General features: G+C 38.0%; 1 protein-coding gene across 2 annotated transcripts in view; it reads left to right on the top strand.

Annotated features, from left to right (window-relative positions):
• The window catches only part of EIF2S1 (eukaryotic translation initiation factor 2 subunit alpha), a 28,380-nt gene that overhangs the window by 6,665 nt on the left and 3,484 nt on the right, over positions 1-18,231 (top strand). For both annotated transcript variants that reach the window (XM_033187675.1, XM_033187676.1), the window contains exons 3-7: positions 9,539-9,618; positions 11,571-11,722; positions 15,542-15,648; positions 16,476-16,573; positions 17,339-17,482. In XM_033187675.1, the coding sequence (XP_033043566.1) occupies positions 9,539-9,618; positions 11,571-11,722; positions 15,542-15,648; positions 16,476-16,573; positions 17,339-17,482 (581 nt within the window). The remainder of the gene's footprint in view (positions 1-9,538; positions 9,619-11,570; positions 11,723-15,541; positions 15,649-16,475; positions 16,574-17,338; positions 17,483-18,231) is intronic.

Below are 18,231 nucleotides of genomic sequence, written 5' to 3'. Positions count from 1 at the left end.
GAAAAGAGCAAAGTGCAAAAGAGCCTGTAGAGAGAATTCATTTTACTAGAGAATTAGGTCCTACTAGATAAGCCTTTCGACATAAATGCCATAAACTCTGAACAAGTATGAAAAATAACTACCTAAAGACAATGAGAAGCAGCCAAAAGCAGGCCAAAATTGAAAATTTGAAGGTGAGTTGACACTTACAAGAAAGGATATGTTGGCCGGGCCTGGTGGCTCAACCCTGTAATCCCAGCACTTTGGGAGGCCAAGACGGGCGGATCACAAGGTCAGGAGATCGAGACCATCCTGGCTAACACGGTGAAACCCCATCTCTACTAAAAATACAAAAAACTAGCCACGCGTGGTGGCGGGCACCTGTAGTCCCAGCTACTTGGGGGGCTGAGGCAGGAGAATGGCGTAAACCCGGGAGGCGGAACTTGCAGTGAGCTGAGATCCGGCCTGGGCGACAGAGCGAGACTCCGTCTCAAAAAAAAAAAAAAAGAAAGGATATGTTTTCTGTTTTACACCTTTTTTTTTTAACCTAAGTACATGCTGAAGACAGCTTCAAGCTGGGCATTTAAGATTCTGGCGGAAAACTTACAGTCTTACTGGCTTTAGAACTGGAGGCGAGAGTTCTTGACAACCATAGTAGATGGAAACTGGTGGTGGTAGTGGGGAGGGTTAGAGAAAGGAGGCAGGCACAAGGGTAGAGCCCCTAAGTCTGTGTATAAATTCTTCCCAAATCTCTGGTTTATCCCTGAACTACTGAAACACAGGGTGGACTCCAAGTAGCCTAATAAGGAAAAAATCTGAACATATTTCAGTTGCTTACCATCTGGGGAGACAGAGCTTATAGTTTTGAGTTCAGATGCTGACTGCCTGCTAAAACAAAAAAATCTGTGTTCTTTTTTTTTGCGGGGGGGAGGAGGGTAGGGGATGGAGTCTCGCTGTGTCGCCAGACTAGAGTGTGGTGGCGCGATCTCGGCTCACCGCAACCTCCGACTCCCTGGTTCAAGTGATTCTCCTGCTTTAGCCTCCGGAGTAGCTGGGATTACAGGCACGCACCAGCATGCCCAGTTAATTTTTGTGTTTTTGGTGGAGATGGGGTTTTACCATGTTGGCCAGGATGGTCTTGATCTCCTGACCTTATGTTCCACCCGCCTTGACCTCCCAAAGTGCTGGGATTACAGGCGTGAGCCACCACACCCAGCCAAAATCTATTCTGAAGAGGAACATACAGGAATCCAGAGTCTTTGCCACAGGTCCAGGATACAATGTAAAATTGCTAACCATACAAATAAATAGGAAAATATGACTCATACAGAAGAGAAAAGCAACCAGTGGAGACTGACCCAGAGATGATCCAGGTGTTGGGACTACCAGACATGGATTTTAAGGCAGACATTATAAACTGCTCAAGCACATTAAGGAAATATGCTTGTAAAGAATGAACAAGGCCGGGCGCAGTGGCTCATGCCTGTAATCCCAGCACTTTGGGAGGCCGAGGCGGGCGGATCACGAGGTCAGGAGATCAAGACCATCCTGGCTAACATGGTGAAACCCCATCTCTACTAAAAATACAAAAAATTAGCCAGGCATGGTGGCGGGCGCCTGTAGTCCCAGCTACTTGGAGAATGGCAGGAACCCGGGAGGCAGAGCTTGCAGTGAGCCAAGATCGTGCCACTGCACTCCAGCCTGGGTGACAGAGTGAGACTGTGTCTCAAAAAAAAAAGAATGTACAAAGTGAAATCTCAGAGAAACTAGAAACTTCCACAAAGAACCACAGCCAAGTGTCAATGACAAGAATACATTCTGAGATAACGTATCATTAGGCAATTTTGTTGTGCAAGCTTCATAGAGTCTACTTAAACCTAGATGTATAGCCTACTACACACCTAGGCTATATGGTATAGCCTGTTGCTCCCAAGCTACAAACCTGTACAACCTGTTACTGTATTGAATACTGTTGGCAGTTGACACAAAGGTATTTGTGCATCTAAACACAGAATATACAAAGGGTACAGTAAAAATACAGTAGAAAAGATAAAAAAATAGTATACCTATGTAGGGCACGTACCATGAATGGAGCTTGCAGGACTGAAAGTTGCTCTGAGTGAGTTAGTGAATAAATGATGAGTAGGTGTGAAGGCCTAGGACATTACACTACTGTAGACTTTAGAAACACTGTACACTTAACTAACACTAAATTTATAAAAGCTAAATGCACTGCATCACTAGGCAATAGGAATTTTGCAACTCCATTATAGTCTTATGGAACCACCATTGTATATGCAATTCAATGTTCAACAAAATATCATTATGCAGTGCATGACTAAATATAAATTCTAAGGCCAGGCACGGTGACTCATGCCTGTAATCCCAGCACAGTACTTTGAGAGGCCAAGGCGGGTAGATGACTTGAGATCAAGAGTTCAAGACCAGCCTGGCCGACATGGCAAAAACCCATCTCTACCAAAAGTAAAAAAATTAGCCGGGTATGGTGGCATGCACCTGTAATCCCAGCTACCTGGGAGTGTGAGGCAGGAGAATCGCTTGAACTTGGGAGGCAGAGGTTGCAGTGAGCTGAGATCACGCCATTGCACTCCAGCTTGGGCAACAGAGTGAGACTCTTGTCTCAAAAAAAAAAAAAAAATATATATATATATATATATATATGTACATATAAATAAAAGAAATGAAAGAGGAGAGAGAACAGAAAATAGATTTGAAGAAATAATGGCTAACAATTTCCCTTATTTGTTGGAGAAAAACACAAATTTACAAATTAAAGAAACTCTACAACTCTTAAGCATGATAAATGTCATTAAGATCATATCCAGGTACATCAGACTATTAATACTGAGGAAAAAAGGTGAAGAGAAAAATCTTGAAAGTAGCCCAAGGAAAAGGATGCATTACCTACAGAAGAACAGTGATACAAATTACTATGGTGTTCATACTAGAAATAATGGAGGCCAGAGCACTGAATGATATCTTTAAAGCACTCAAACCAGAATTGTGTATCTAAAGGTAATATTCAACAATGAAGGTCAAAATGAAGACATTTTTAGGTAAATAGAAACTAAAGACATGGCCGGGCATGGTGGCTTGCACCTGTAATCCCAGCACTTTGGGAGGCCAAGGTGGGCACGTTACCTGAACTCACAAATTCAAGACCAGCTGCGGCAATGGCAAAACCTTGTCTCTACAAGAAATACAAAAATTAGCTGGGCGTGGTGGTGCGCCCTGTAGTCCCAGCTACTTGGGAGGCTGAGGTAGGAGGATGGTTTGAGTCCAGGAGGCAGAGGCTGCAGTGAGCCAAGATCGTGCCACTGTACTCCAGCCTGGGCGATAGAACCAGACCTTGTCTCAAAAAAAAAAAAAGAGGTAAAGGAAGTTACTTAAACTGAAGGGATGTGATGACCTGACATGGAAAATACATAGGTAAATGTAAAAGACTATTTTTGCCCTTCTTAGTTTCTTTAAAAAATACATTTAACTATTTGTCTCATTTGTGCCCGTGGGATTGTAATCTACAGAGGTGACAGTGATGACACAGGTCAATGTCCTTGAAAACTTTTACTATTTACATTGCCTGAGAGAAGGGGGCCTCATATGCCATGCAGGGCCACATGGGGAAGCACCAGTTTTAGTAGGGAGTCACAAGGAACTAGGGGAAAAAGTAGGTCAGAGCTTTTATTGGAGTTTCTGCAGGAAAAGCAAAGCAGAGCAGCTTAAACGGCTTGCAGTTGGCTAGTTTGAATGCTTTTGGCGGGCCTTGGGGCATAAGGACTGCCCTGCTTGTCTAATACCTGGCCCTTGACTTACAACAGGGAGAATTTTGACTTGGTGTGTGAGTTTATGGGCTCCAGATTGGCTGCTCTGCATAAGAAAGGCATGCTCCCAAGCAAGCCCTTTGCTGACTCCTCCCCACCTGATGGAGGGGCAGTCTCTCCACAAATATCAGAGCCTCAAGGATACAGAAAATAAGAAAACATTTAGTTACTCCTAATAATAAATATATAGTTAATACAATTGGCTCTGTGATTAATGGATGCCAAATAGTTAAGTATAGAAGCTATGAAAACAGAATACTGTTTAAAGCAGACTTAGTACACTTGACAACTTAATCACAAAGGCCAGGAGGTGTGGGGTAAATAGATCTACATGATTCTTAACGATTCCTACATTTTATGTGCAGTAGTAAAATTAACTCTAAAAAGTTAAGTATGTATATTGTAAATTCTAGAATAACCATTAAATAAGCCAATTGCAGTGGTCTGTGCTTGTAGTCATAGCTGTTTGGGAGGCTGAGGTGGGAGAGTCACTTGAGACCAGTTGTTCAAGACCAGCCCAAGCAGCATAGTGAAACTCTGTCTCTAGAAATAAGTAAGTAAAATACAAAGATAGACTATTGTAAAAGCCAAAGATATATTAAAATGGAATTCTAGAAAACATTAACCTAAAAGAAAACTCAAAAGAACAAAACAAAAACCAGAAAGAACAAATAGAAAACAAATATCTAAAATGTGGGTATTCAGTTAATCAGTTATTCAGTTATTGATATAACTGAATTCATTTATATCAGTAATTAAATGTAAATCAGGTAAATATTCCAGCTAAAAGGCAGAGATTGTTAGGATGAATTAAAAAGCAAGACTCAATGATAATGCTGTCTACAAGAGACATACTTGGTTGAAAATAAATGGATATAAAAAGATATATTATGCAGATAATACCTTAAGGAGACAGTGTCTTAATATTAGATAAAGTAGATTTAAAGACACAGTATTTTCAGATTTAAACAGGGATATTTTGTAATGATAAAGGGTCAATTTGTTAGAAGGAAAACAATAGTCAGCACTGTGCATGTGCCTAATAATAGAGTTCAAAATATAAAGCAGAAATTGAAAGAATTCAAGAGAGAAATAGAAAAATCTATAATCATAGTTGGAAGTTTGAACAAGCTCTGAACAATTGATGAAACAATTAGATCACCAAAGACCTTGACTTGTTTGATACTTAGAACACTGCACCCAGAAAAGGTAAAATACACATTATTTTCAAGTGTGCATGACATTCACCAAGATAGACAATAAGGTGAGCTATAATATTAATACAACTCTAAATAAATTTCAAAGGGTTGGAATACAAATATGTTCTCTGATCACACTGGAACTAATTTTGAAATCAGTGTCATTATATCTTGGGAGAGAAAAGTTTGTAATATTAAATAAGCCCTTCCAAATAATTCATATATTAAAGCCTTAGGGGAAAATTTATAGCTTTAATTACTTATATTAGAAAAGAATAAAGATCTGAAACAGTTACCTAGACTTTCATTTTAGAAAATAAAAGAAGGGAAAGGTAAACTCTTAAGTAGAATAAAAGAAATAATAAGTATAAGATAATCAGTGAAATAGAGTATCAGAAAATCAGAGAACAGTAACAAAGTTAAAAACTTGCTTTTTGTTTTTTTAAAAAAGAGCAAAATTGATAAACCCCTAGTTAGACTGATGAAGAAAAGGAAAGAGAACACAAATTACCAATCTCTGGAATGAGAACAGGGCTATCACTGCAGATGGTACAGTCATTAAAAGGCTGATAAGGGAATATCATTACCAATTTTATGCCAATCATCTCAACAAATTAGGTGAAATTAGTGAATTCCTTGCAAAATTTTACTTACTGAAACTGACACAATTTAAAATAGAAATTTCGAGTGTCCTATATGTTAGAGAAATTGAATTTATTGTAAAAAACCTTGTCATTAAGAAAACTCGGTCCTGACCAGGCACAGTCGTTCATGTCTATAATTCCAGCACTTTGGGAGGTTGAGGTGGGCAGATTGCTTGAGCCCAGGAGTTCAAAACCAGCCTGGAAACATGACAAAACCTTGTCTCTACAGAAAATAGAAAAATTACCCAGGCATGGTGTTGTGCACCTGTAAGTCAGTCCCAGAGAAGCTGAGGTTGGAGGATTGCTTGAGCCCAGGAGAACAAGTCTGCAGTAAGCCAAGATCACGCCACTACACTCCAACCTGGGTGACTAAGACCCTGTCTCAAAAAAAAGAAAACTGTAGGCCAGATGGTTAAATTGATGAGTTGTATCAGACATTTAAGGCAGAAATAATATGAGTCATAATACAATTTCAGAAAGTTAAGGAGGTAGGCCAGGCATGGTGGCTTACACTTGTAATCCCAGCAATTTCGGATGCTGAGACAGGAGGATCGCTTGAGGTCAGGAGTTCAAGACCAGCCTGGCAATATAGGGAGACCCCCATCTCTATAAAAATTTTTAAAAATTAGCTGGGTGTGGTGGTGTGTACCTGTAATGTAGTTCCAGCTACATGGGAGGCTGAGGTGGAAGGACGGCTTCAGCCCAGGAGTTTGAGGCTGTAGTGAGCTGTGATCATATTGCTGTACTACAGCCTGAGCAACAGAGCAAGACTGTGTCTCCCACAAAAAAAAAAAAATTGAGGAGGTGGGAACACTTCCAAAATACAGTCAATACAGTAACGTGGTGCTTAATGACAAGGATACATTCTGAAAAATGTCTCATCATGCAGTTATCATAGAGTGTGCTGCTTATATAGATCTTGATAGTATAGCCCATACACACATGGGTTGTTTAGTATAGTCTATTATTCCTAGGTTACAAACCTGTACAGCATGTTACTGTACTGATTAGGTAGTTGTAACGCAATGGTAAATATTTGTGTACCTAAACACAGAAAGGGTACAGTAAAAATACAGTATTATAATCTTACAGCACTACTGCTATATATGCAGTCCATTGTTTACTGAAATGTTATGCAGTGCATAAGTAATTTTATGAGGCCACCATAACCCTGATAAGAAAACCCGACAAAGACATGTTTTTGTAAAAAAGCAAATTACTGACCAAATATGTGATCAGCATAGATAAAACAATTAATAAAATATGTTTTTCAAATCCAACAATGTTTAAAAAGGATAATAAAGCATGACCAAGTGGAGTATATGGAATGCCAGTTTGGTTTAACAATCATAACTTTATGTTGGCTGGGCATGGTGGCTCAGGCCTGTAATCTCAGCACTTTGGGAGGCCTAGGTGGGAGGATCACTTGAGCCCAGGAGTTCAAGACTAGCCTGGGCAACATAGCAGGACCCCACCTCTTTTGTTGTTGTTTCTCACTTCTTTTTATTTAAAAAAAATTTTTTTTTAAGTTTATGTGTGCTTTTTATATGATCAGTTAATTAACAGAAGTATAAAAGCAGCTGATCAAAGAAAAAAATTATCTTTTTAACAAATGGTGCTGGGACTACTGGATGTCCATATGCAAAAAAGAAACTCAATTCAAACACCTCACCTTATACAAAAGTTACCTTAAAATGAATCATAGATGTAAATGTAAACTTCTAAATACCTCTAGAAGAAAACATAGGAATCTTTCTGACCTTGGATTAGGCAAAGATTTCTTAGATAGCACACTAAAAGTGTTATCCATGAAAGGAAAAATTGATCAATTGAACCTTATCAAAATTAAGAACTTATGTTCTTTAAAGACACTGTAAAGAGAATAAAAAGACAAACCAGCATATTTTAAAAACTCTTGAACAACCTAAAAAAATCCTGTATATAGACTGGGAGCAGTGGCCCACGCCTTTTATCCCAGCAGGTGGGCAGAGGTGGGCAGATCATGAGGTCAGGAGATCAAGACCATCCTGGCCAACATGGTGAAACCCCATCTTTACTAAAATCAAAAAATTAGCGGACATGGTGGTGCATGCCTGTAGTCCCAGCTGCTCAGGAGGCTGAGGCAGGGGAATCACTTGAACCCAGGAGGCAGAGTTTGCAGTGAGCCGAGGTTGCGCCACTGCACTCCAGTCTGGCGACAGAGTGAGACTCCATCTCAAAAAAAGAAAACCAAAAACAAAACCTGTATCTAAACCATCAATTTTTAAAGGAGCAAAAGTTTTGAATAGACACTTTGCCAAAGAAGATAATTGGATAGCAAATATGTACATGAAAAGATATTGAACATCATTAGTCATTAGGAAAATGCAAATTAAAACCACAGTGAGATGCCACTGCACAGTCAATAGACTGACTTTTTAAAAATCAGTTGAGAGACATGGAGCAGTTCTAACTGCTCCACATTGCTCATGGGAATGCAGAGTGCCGCATTCACTTTGGGAAAGTTTGGCAGTTAAAATTAACATGTACTTAATGTATAACGCAGCTGTGCCATTTCTAGGAGAATTTATTTTCACAAAGAAACTTGTATCCAGTTTTTGGTGGCTTCAGGGGTGATGGAACTTGATTTTGGTGGTGGTTAAATGACTGTTCTTTTTTTTAAAACACAAAGAACTTAACACTAAAAGTGGTGTATGTACACTATATGTAAGTCATACCATTTTTAATGAAACAATGCTCAGAATCTGAAATAAAATCAGTGTATGTGAAGAGAATATAGGAGGAAAACTATCACCATTTTAATAGATGTGAAAGAGCATTTGACAAAATTTGTCACCAATTCATAATAAAAAGTCAGCAAACAAAAACTAAAAGGGAATTTCCTAATCTGATAAAAGAGTGTCTAGAAAAATGCCACAGACTTGATGTCCTCCAATATTGAAAAGAAGACATTCACTATCACGCTGTTACTCAGCATTGTACTGGAAGTCATTGCCAGGCGCAGGTTTGTAGGTTTCAGCCGTTTTTTGGCTACTTGACCTTGGCAAGTTACTTAACTTCTCGTGGGTTTTAGTTTCTTCAGGTTAAAAATAGGTGGGGCTGTGGGAAATAGGATGATAATCTACCATGCAGGATTGTTGTGAGGGTTCAAGGAGATGTTTAAGCACCTAACATATATAAGCACCAACAAGTAACATAGTTACTTGTATATGATAGTAATACAGTAGATTAGATAGTTTTAATTTGTTCAGTATGTGAGTGTGTGTGTGGGTGTGTGTGTGTATCTTCTGTGAGGATAGCCTCTTTCCTTAAACTAAATGAACATCTTAGTGAATTTCTATTCTGGAGAAGGAAAAGGAAGAAATAGGGGAAAGATAGGCATTTTGACTAGCTTTCATTTGGATAATTGAAAATTAGTTCTCTCCAGTAAGGTAATGAAGAATATATAATTACCTGATAATAAAAATGTATTTCTGAAAACAATTCAGAATCTCTCGTCTTGTACAGACTGAGTATCCCTTATCCCCAAATCCAAAATGCTCCAAAATCTGAAACTTTTTGAGCATCAACGTGACACTCAAAGGAAATGTTCATTGGAGCATTTCAGATTTTGGATTTTCAGATTCAGGATGCTCTGACTAGTAAATACATTGCATATATTCCAAAATCTGAAATCCAAAACACTTTTGGTCCCAAGCGTTTCTGATGAGGGATACTCAGCCTTGTAATACTTATGCAGTATTTTGTTGATATGATTTTAGTAGGAAATAATTGTAAGTATGCCAATCAGACACTTAATTTGGTCTTCAAAGCCGGTTACAGTAGTGCAGTGGCACCTGGACAGAGATAAGTTTTTCAAAATTTTTTTGTACAGGATATATTGATTTGTCAAAAAGAAGAGTTTCTCCAGAGGAAGCAATCAAATGTGAAGACAAATTCACAAAATCAAAAACTGTAAGTTGATCTTTGAGTCAAATTAGTCCACTATCTGTGAGTTTAATAAATAATTTGAAATCTTAATTTCAAAAGAGTATGACTACGGTGTTTTGTTTTGTTTTTTCATCTCATACTGCTGCTACCTTAAAGTATTGCTTATGATCTAATATTCTCAAATCAATACTAGAAGTGTTTTGAAGCCATTTTAGGTTAAATTAACTGTGGGTGACTTCAACTGGTTTAACTTGTTTCCAATTGGAATGCCTCATAAAATACGGGGTTTTTTTGTTTGTTTGTTTAAATAGAATTGAGGTCTTGCTATTTTGTCCAGGTTGGTCTCATACCCTGAGCTTCAAGTGATCCTTGAGCCTCAGCCCCGCAAAGTGCTGGGATTACAGAAGTGAGCTAATGCGCTTGGCCAAAATACAGTTCTTGATTTTCAACCCTGTTCTGGGATAAGGGTAACAGAGACAGCCAGCTGTTACATGTTAAAAATGAACAGGGGTTTAGAAAATGTCTGTGAATCCAGGAAAGCAAGGCAGAGGCTGTTACTAGTTTTGGTTTTTTTTCCCCTCCACTAGCGTGTTAGGATTATTTCTTTTTACTTTTTTTCTTATTTTTGCTGTTACATCCTACTTGTCATCCACAGTAAGCACCAGCAAAGCAAAGATAGCCATTTAATTTCTTCACATTTCTTCTGTCAGTATTTCTCTTTTCTCAAGCCCTGTTTAAGTTATCCTTCATCCTCTACATCCTCAGTTGTGTGTGTGTGTGTGTGTGACAAAGTCTCACCCAGACTGGAGTGCAGTGGTGCAATCTCAGCTTACTGCAACCACCTCCTCCTGGGCTCAAGCGATCCCCTCGCCTCTGCCTCCCAGAACGTTTGAGATTACAGGCGTAAGCCAGTGTGCCCAGCCTATCCTCAGTTCTTAGTGGTACTGTTTGTATTGCTTCTGTTTTCTTTGCCCTTCTCTGGTGTCTGTTACTTTCTGCTATGAGTGTTTCTGTCTTCAAGATAAAATATCAAAAAAAAAAAAAAAGTTTCAGTGAAGAGATTTAAAAAAATCTTGCTTAATCCCAGTAAGAGAGAAAATGAAGGTCTAAAAGCCATCAGCTACCCAAATCATTTCCTTTGTTTTAATGTTGTATTTACAGTTATGCAGTGTGGTTTACACATTTGAAAACACTGTCAGTAAAATCTCTTCTTAATAAACTCTAGGACCTTACCACTTAGAATGTAGTCTCTGAACTAAGAGCATTGGCATCACATATTTTTTAGAAATACAGACTGTCAGGTCCCCACTAACTTTTGAGAAGCACTTTTCTGGGAAAATTCCATATTTTTTTGTCTCCTTAGGATATTGTTAAAATGAGTGTGTTAATAGATCTTATCGAGATGTTAAAATGGAAGACTTATTCAATGTCAGTACCTTTTCTCACTCAATTTTCATGTGTAACTATGATGACCTTTTTAATACTTTTTCTCTGCACCCTATGTTAATTTTAGGAGGTAAGAAAAAGTTTGGCAGGTGGATAAGATAACAGCAAAAAAAAAAAAAAAAAAGCTTTTAATCCTGATTCTGTCCTCATGAAGTAATAATAACAACTTGTATTTGTATAACCATTTTCCATTTATAGTGTGTGGTTTTTGTATATTTGATCTATACGAGCACTCTCTGTAGTAAGGAGAGATACTAGTATCTTCTTTTTCCAGAGGAGGAAACAAGTTCAGAGATACTGCGTTATTGTCAAGACTTGATCCAGGTCTTAGGACCCTAAATTGTATACTGTCTCTACTTTTTATACCCATTTAAAGTGAATATTTCCCTATGGAGAAAGAACTTATATGGAGATCTTTTGTTGTTAAGGAATTTTTGTAGTCAAATTATGTTATTTACTAAAATGTAAAAATATTTATTTTTTATAGATCCCTTATCTTTGAATTGTTGAGCTTTTCATTTTATTTCTAGGTTTATAGCATTCTTCGTCATGTTGCTGAGGTGTTAGAATATACCAAGGATGAGCAGCTGGAAAGCCTATTCCAGAGGACTGCCTGGGTCTTTGATGACAAGTACAAGAGACCTGGATATGGTGCCTATGATGCATTTAAGCATGCAGTCTCGTAAGAATGCTTTCTTGACTCTCCTTCTACCTTGATATCACAACTCTTAGCCTGATATTTAACAGCACAGCATCCATGTATAAAGTACTTGCCAATTTTAGATTAAAATATTTTGTGTTGGCCAATAAATGGGCCAATCCTATATGGTCAAGTCTGTGTAGTTTTATGTATCATAGTTATGTAGATTCATAAACCATATGGTTTATCTCACAAATTTTCCTTTCATAGTTATTGTCCTAAGTGGCTATAGGACTAAAGAGCATGTGTCACCAAAAACTATAACCTCTTGTTTGCTCTACCTCTTTTGACTCTCCTTTGACTTGCAGCCCACACCACTTTACCCAGTCTTCCATGTAGCCTTAGCCTGGGCCTTACTATCACCAGGATTTGCTCTGCCACTAAAATCTTTAATTCACACTTTCTGTTCTTTTGCCCCAGCCCCCTATTCATCTAGCTCTCAGTTGGTCCTATTATTTGTCATCTTAATTCTGTATGTTAGGCTCTGATTCCAAACCTTTTTTTTCCCTGTCTTTTCACCATTTCCTGCCTTTTCTTTCTTATCCAACATAGGCACACCATGATCCATCATTTCAACGACTTTCTTGCCATTATTATGAGCTTTTGCCCTGTTTTTCCTTCTGATACATCCAGCCTTGGATCGATGTTCCGGCCTTCTCTGTACTTGTAGAGTGCTGCTAGGAAAAATCACAGTCTTGCAGGTTGGTCTACTGCATATTCATGGTCTCCAGCCTCAGCTATTCCACATTCTCTCTGCTCCTGGTCAGTTCTTCTATAGTGGCTATTTTAGAGCTTTTCCATGTTCTTCCTCGGAAAACCACTCTATCCCTGTTCCCTGCCTCTTGGCTGGTATGCTAACTACCTGTTTTATTTTATAAAGAAAATAGAAACCATTGCACAAGAACTACTTTTCCGCTATCTCAACAAACTTACATATCTCCGTCCCACCTGTCATTTCTTCCTATGCTGCTGTCACTGGAATTTGTGTCCTTCTTGCTCTCAAACTAATCTTGCCACCTATGCCCAGCCATTGCTCAGAGATCTCTATCAGTCACTTTTTCTCTTGGGTCACCTTTCCCTTTATTGGTTTTGCTCCATCAGCATAAAAATATCTCTGGTTTCTTCCATTTATACTATAAAACACACTTCTCAACTTTTCCTGTACTTTCTCTTGGAGCAAACACTGCGTCCTCTGCTTTTAACAGCCACACTTGGCTGTGCGTGGTTGCTCATGCCTGTAATCCCAGCACTATGGGAGGCTGAGGTGGGAGGATTGCTTGAGGCCAGGAGTTGGAGACCATCCTGGGCAGCATAGCAAGACCGCCATCTCTAAAAAAAAAAAAAAATTAAAAGTAGCCAGGTGTGGTAGCATGTGCCTGTAGTCCCAGCAACTTGGGAGGCTGAGGCAGGAGGATCACTTGAGTCCAGTGGTTTGAGGTTTCTGTGAGCTGTGATTTATGATTGCACCACTGCACTCTAGCCTAGATGACAGAGTGAGACCTTGTCTCTTAAAAAAAAAAGCCAGACCCTTTCAGTTCTCTACACTTGTCTCTTTACCTCCCACTCCTTCCTAAACGTTAAGGGGTAGAGGGGGGAAAAAAAGAGAATAAGTAGGACCCAGGACCATTAAGAGTCTCCCAACAAGCCAACTCATCTGGGGTTCCAAATCCCTTCAAGTTTATTCTCATGTGACTTTTTATTTATTTTTATTTATTATTATTATTTTTTGGTATATCATATGGTAGAAAAGGTGGGAATAGTAATAATGATAACTAACGTTTATATAATTCTAACAACGTATGGTATAAATGCTATTATTATCCTTTTCTTACAGTTGAAGAAATTGAAGCTGAGATTAAGTAATTTGTTCAAGGTCACACAGCTAACAAATCATAGAGCCAGGCAGTATTCAAACGCATGCATTCTGGCTCCAGCAGAGTTGGCACTATTAGCCATTAAACACAACTTTATATTTCTGTCCTGCAGTCCTCAGTACATTTCTTAATTTCTCTCAACTGTCATCATCTGGCCTCTTTAGTTACCTCTTTAACTTCTAGCTCCAGCAACCTCTTGTTACCACTAAGCCTTGGCATGTGTTACTCCCTTTTCCTTAGCACTCTTTTCTTCATTCATGTAGGGACTATCCAGATTTAACTAATGCTAGTTCTTTGCATTTTTTTTTTAATTACATAAAATTTCTCACATAGTTGGAAACAATGTTTTACCTTTCCAGACTTATTTTCCTCACTTATCAGTGATAACCACTATTCTGAAATGATTATGTGTCAATATCATTTGTTTTTATTGTTTTACTACATGTATGTGTCTATAATCGTTATTTAAAATGTAACCTATTGTATCTTTTTGTAGCTTGCATTTTTACATATAAGGCTGTTACTAAGCAGGATGCCCCCACATTGATAGATGTATACTTGATCCATATTAATCTCTGTAGTATTTCATTGTGAGAATATTCTTTATCTGTTTCTCTATTAGAGTTGTTTAGGTAATTTTCCGTTTTGTCCCATTTGTCGAACAGGGCTGTGATGAATAGCGTATGTGTCTCTATATGTAGTTGTTTCAGAGTTTCTAATATATATGCCTAGGAGTGGAATTGTTGGGTCATAGAATTGATTATATATGTTTAAACTGACTTGGTTTCACCAAATTACTCTTCAAATTGATTCTACAATTTATATTCCCTCTAGCATTTGTATAAGTATTCCTATTTCCCCTCATCCTTGCCACAATTTGGTATATATCTAATTTTTTTTTCTCCTTTTTCTAATCTAATGAATTCACAGTAGTATCTTTTGATTTGCTTACTCCTGATTGTTGGAGCGGTCAACAGTTTTTCGTGTTTATTGACCATTTGTATTTCTTCTATGAAACATCTGTTCACCTCATTTGCCCATTTTCTGTTTGTCATCTTGTTTCATAGGCATTTATGTTGGTTTGTCTTCTTGTTACTTTGTTAGCTAAGTAAAAGTTCCCTCTACCCAAATTCTCTTGCCTTTTATTACTAACAAGACCCCTTGCTTATTAAGCCTGAAGCTTGCTCATGCTATTCCTTTTTTATATGACATAACTTTCTTTTTTTCTTTTTAATAGAGATGGAGGTCTTGCTATGTTGTCTAGGCTGGTCTATGAACTCCAGGTCTCCTGTGATCCTCCTGCCTCAACCTCCCAAAGTGCTGGGATTAACAGGCATGAGCCACTGGTGCCCAGCCCTATGTATCATAACTTTTTTACAATAGTTCTACCTTACTTTTTACAGTGCTACTCCTCTTTTAGTCTTATTTCATATTTTCATCTGTTCACTCATTCAACAAACATGCCAGTTAATAAGACCCTGGTCCCTGTCCTGTGGCACTTAGGAAGGTCAGATGAAATGCTACTTTTTGCATGAAGCTCTTCCTGACCTCATTAACTAGAAGTAATACCTTCCTCTCCTGATGCCCACAGATGTACTGTTACATTTAAAATTTTTTCCATGTTTTTTTTCTATTCAAGCTAGATAATAAACTCCTTGAGGCAGGGACAGTTAATTGCATGGAAGTAATCAATTATAGTAGAATATTAGATGTGTTAGGCATTAAATTGCTTGTTCTAGTCAGATCACTAAAATGTTGATTTCACTAATAACCAGTTGGGGTATAAGTGCAAAGCTAAGATTTGAATTCTAGTTGTGACACTAAAGCCTGTGCTTAATTATTATATGCATTGTTCCATGGTGTTTGGTTTCACATTTATCAGTAATATAACCTTGACCTTTTATTATTTATTTATGTTTTTGACCAGAGACCCATCTATTTTGGATAGTTTAGATTTGAATGAAGATGAACGGGAAGTACTCATTAATAACATTAATAGGCGCTTGACCCCACAGGCTGTCAAAATTCGAGCAGGTAAATGATTTTCTAAATGATTTTTACAATATTTTGCATGCATCAAAAAAGCTATTAAATAATGAGACTTACCAAAGTGTATGTTGCTACATCAACATCTATAAATTTTTCTAAATGTTTGTTTTTTATAACAGAAGCTTAAGAAATTATTTTGGCTTCTGAATCATAAAATTTATATATTGACACAAGTAGAAACAGTCTTGTGAGTTCAGCTAACCTAAAGGTAGCCCTTTTTTTAAAAAGAGGGTTTTGATTGTTTTGTTTTAGTGCATACTTTAAAATATTCCAAATGTTTACAAAGATGGGACATACCATGCAGAATTTTCTCCAACTAGCCTTTTCCACCCAGTGTATCATAGGTACCCTTCCATTGTAGAACATAGGAATCTTTCTCATTCTTTCTTATGCTAGGTAATGTTTCATAGAACAGATAAACCTTAACATAAACCAGTCCCCTCTTGATGAACATGTAGGTTGTGCCAGTTTTCTCACAGTTACAAAAAAAAAGCTACAAATTAGCACCCTTATATTATACATACTTACCCATTTACACAAATGTTCTTGAAGACAGATTCCTAAAAGTAGAATTTCTGAGTCAAAGGGTAATACAATTTCTGAACCGTTTTAGATAAATTGCAGTTACTGTTAACATTCATCTTTACCACACTCCTCCTTACCTCCATTTTATAAATAAGGAACTGCAGTATAGAGAGGTTGGATTCAGGGTATTTGAATACTAGTATATCTGCCACATGTTTGATTTCCTTTAAACTTTTAAGTATTTTTTGCATTTTTTGGTATCAACTTTTGAACTTTTGTAATTGTAGATATTGAAGTGGCTTGTTATGGTTATGAAGGCATTGATGCTGTAAAAGAAGCCCTAAGAGCAGGTTTGAATTGTTCTACAGAAAACATGCCCATTAAGGTGAGTTGTCAGTTGTCTCCCTCCCGACTGAAATGCCCACCTAAACCAAATAGGATCTTTGATCTTTGTTTCGATTTTTTTTTTTAAATCACGTTTCATAACAAAAGTGGGTTTTTTTGCTCTTAAAATTGAGCAGTGGTTCTCGGTAATATTTCTAGATGTTTGTGATTTATGTTTAGGCTTTTTTGGTCTCTACTGTTACTGTCACAGTGGATGGAGATTTCTATTGGTAGAAAGCCAGCGATGCCAAACCTCCTTTACAATAAAGAGTTGCTGTGCCCAAAATACTGATAGTACTTTAAAAAAAGAGTAACACTTTCTTCCATCTGTACACATACAAATTTTATGAAGTTTGATCAGAATCTTTAATCAGTGATAAAATTAACTGGATGACTAACTCAGAATCTTGTAGAAGGATTCTTCCATCAGTTTAGTTCAGAGACAAATTATCCATTATACTGATGATAATTGCGGTTAATTTAGCCACCAAATGTAACCCAGAAATGATAATTCTTTGTATTCAGTATTGCAGTGGACTGTTTATACTGCATTAGATCCCTGTATTTATTTGCTTTTGCTACATTAACAAATCACCCCAAAACGTAATTGCCAATTCTGTAGGACCCTAAATTTCTGTCCTGTAGAATTGGCAATTACGTTTTGGGGTGATTTGTTAACACAGCAGATTAATAAAATCTCAAGCATCCTAATAGTTGTGGGTTCTATAGGTACATTCATAATTGAATTTTTGTCTTTCTCTTTTAGATTAATCTAATAGCTCCTCCTCGGTATGTAATGACTACGACAACCCTGGAGAGAACAGAAGGCCTTTCTGTCCTCAGCCAAGCTATGGCTGTTATCAAAGAAAAGATTGAGGAAAAGAGGGGTGTGTTCAATGTTCAAATGGAGGTGAGATCAATAGATTCATTTTTAATAATGACTCAGGAGGTTTCTAAAAGGAGTTCTTGTAGGTAAATAAGAGCTGTCAGCCTTGGAATGTCATATTGTAGGATGGTCATTCAGGCCGTTGATCACTAATGGTGTTAGGGGTCACCCCCCACCCCCAGCCAGGAGGAAGGGAATAAACAATATAAATGAGAAGTTTTTTTATTGTTTGAATTTGGATGTGGCGTGTCTAAAATTTGATCTCACAATTGGGGAAAAAAAAGTCGTCTCCTGTCTTTTCCTTGTCCAACAAGAAAGAAACGTGTTTGTGTGTGTGTGTGTGTGGTGTGTGTGTGTGTGTGTGTGTGTTATATAATGGTTCCTTCTATGGAAAGGACTAGTAAGCTAGTAAGTAGTAGTTTGAGCCTGGAAGATGGTTTTTTTTAACAGGACATCTATTTGTGGTCTTGAAAGATACAGCCGGCCGGGCGCGGTGGCTCAAGCCTGTAATCCCAGCACTTTGGGAGGCCGAGGCGGGCGGATCATGAGGTCAGGAGATCGAGACCATCCTGGCTAACACGGTGAAACCCCGCCTCTACTAAAAAATACAAAAAAACTAGCCAGGCGAGGTGGCGGCGCCTGTAGTCCCAGCTGCTCGGGAGGCTGAGGTAGGAGAATGACGTGAACCTGGGAGACGGAGCTTGCAGTGAGCCAAGATCTGGCCACCGCAGTCCAGCCTGGGCGACAAAGTGAGACTCCATCTCAAAAAAAAA

This window comes from Trachypithecus francoisi, unplaced genomic scaffold, assembly GCF_009764315.1.
Source record: "Trachypithecus francoisi isolate TF-2019V2 unplaced genomic scaffold, Tfra_2.0 Lachesis_group3, whole genome shotgun sequence".
Classification (NCBI taxonomy): domain Eukaryota; kingdom Metazoa; phylum Chordata; class Mammalia; order Primates; family Cercopithecidae; genus Trachypithecus; species Trachypithecus francoisi.
Note: the sequence above shows the minus strand (reverse complement) of the source record. Positions and strands in the feature narration are given on the sequence as shown.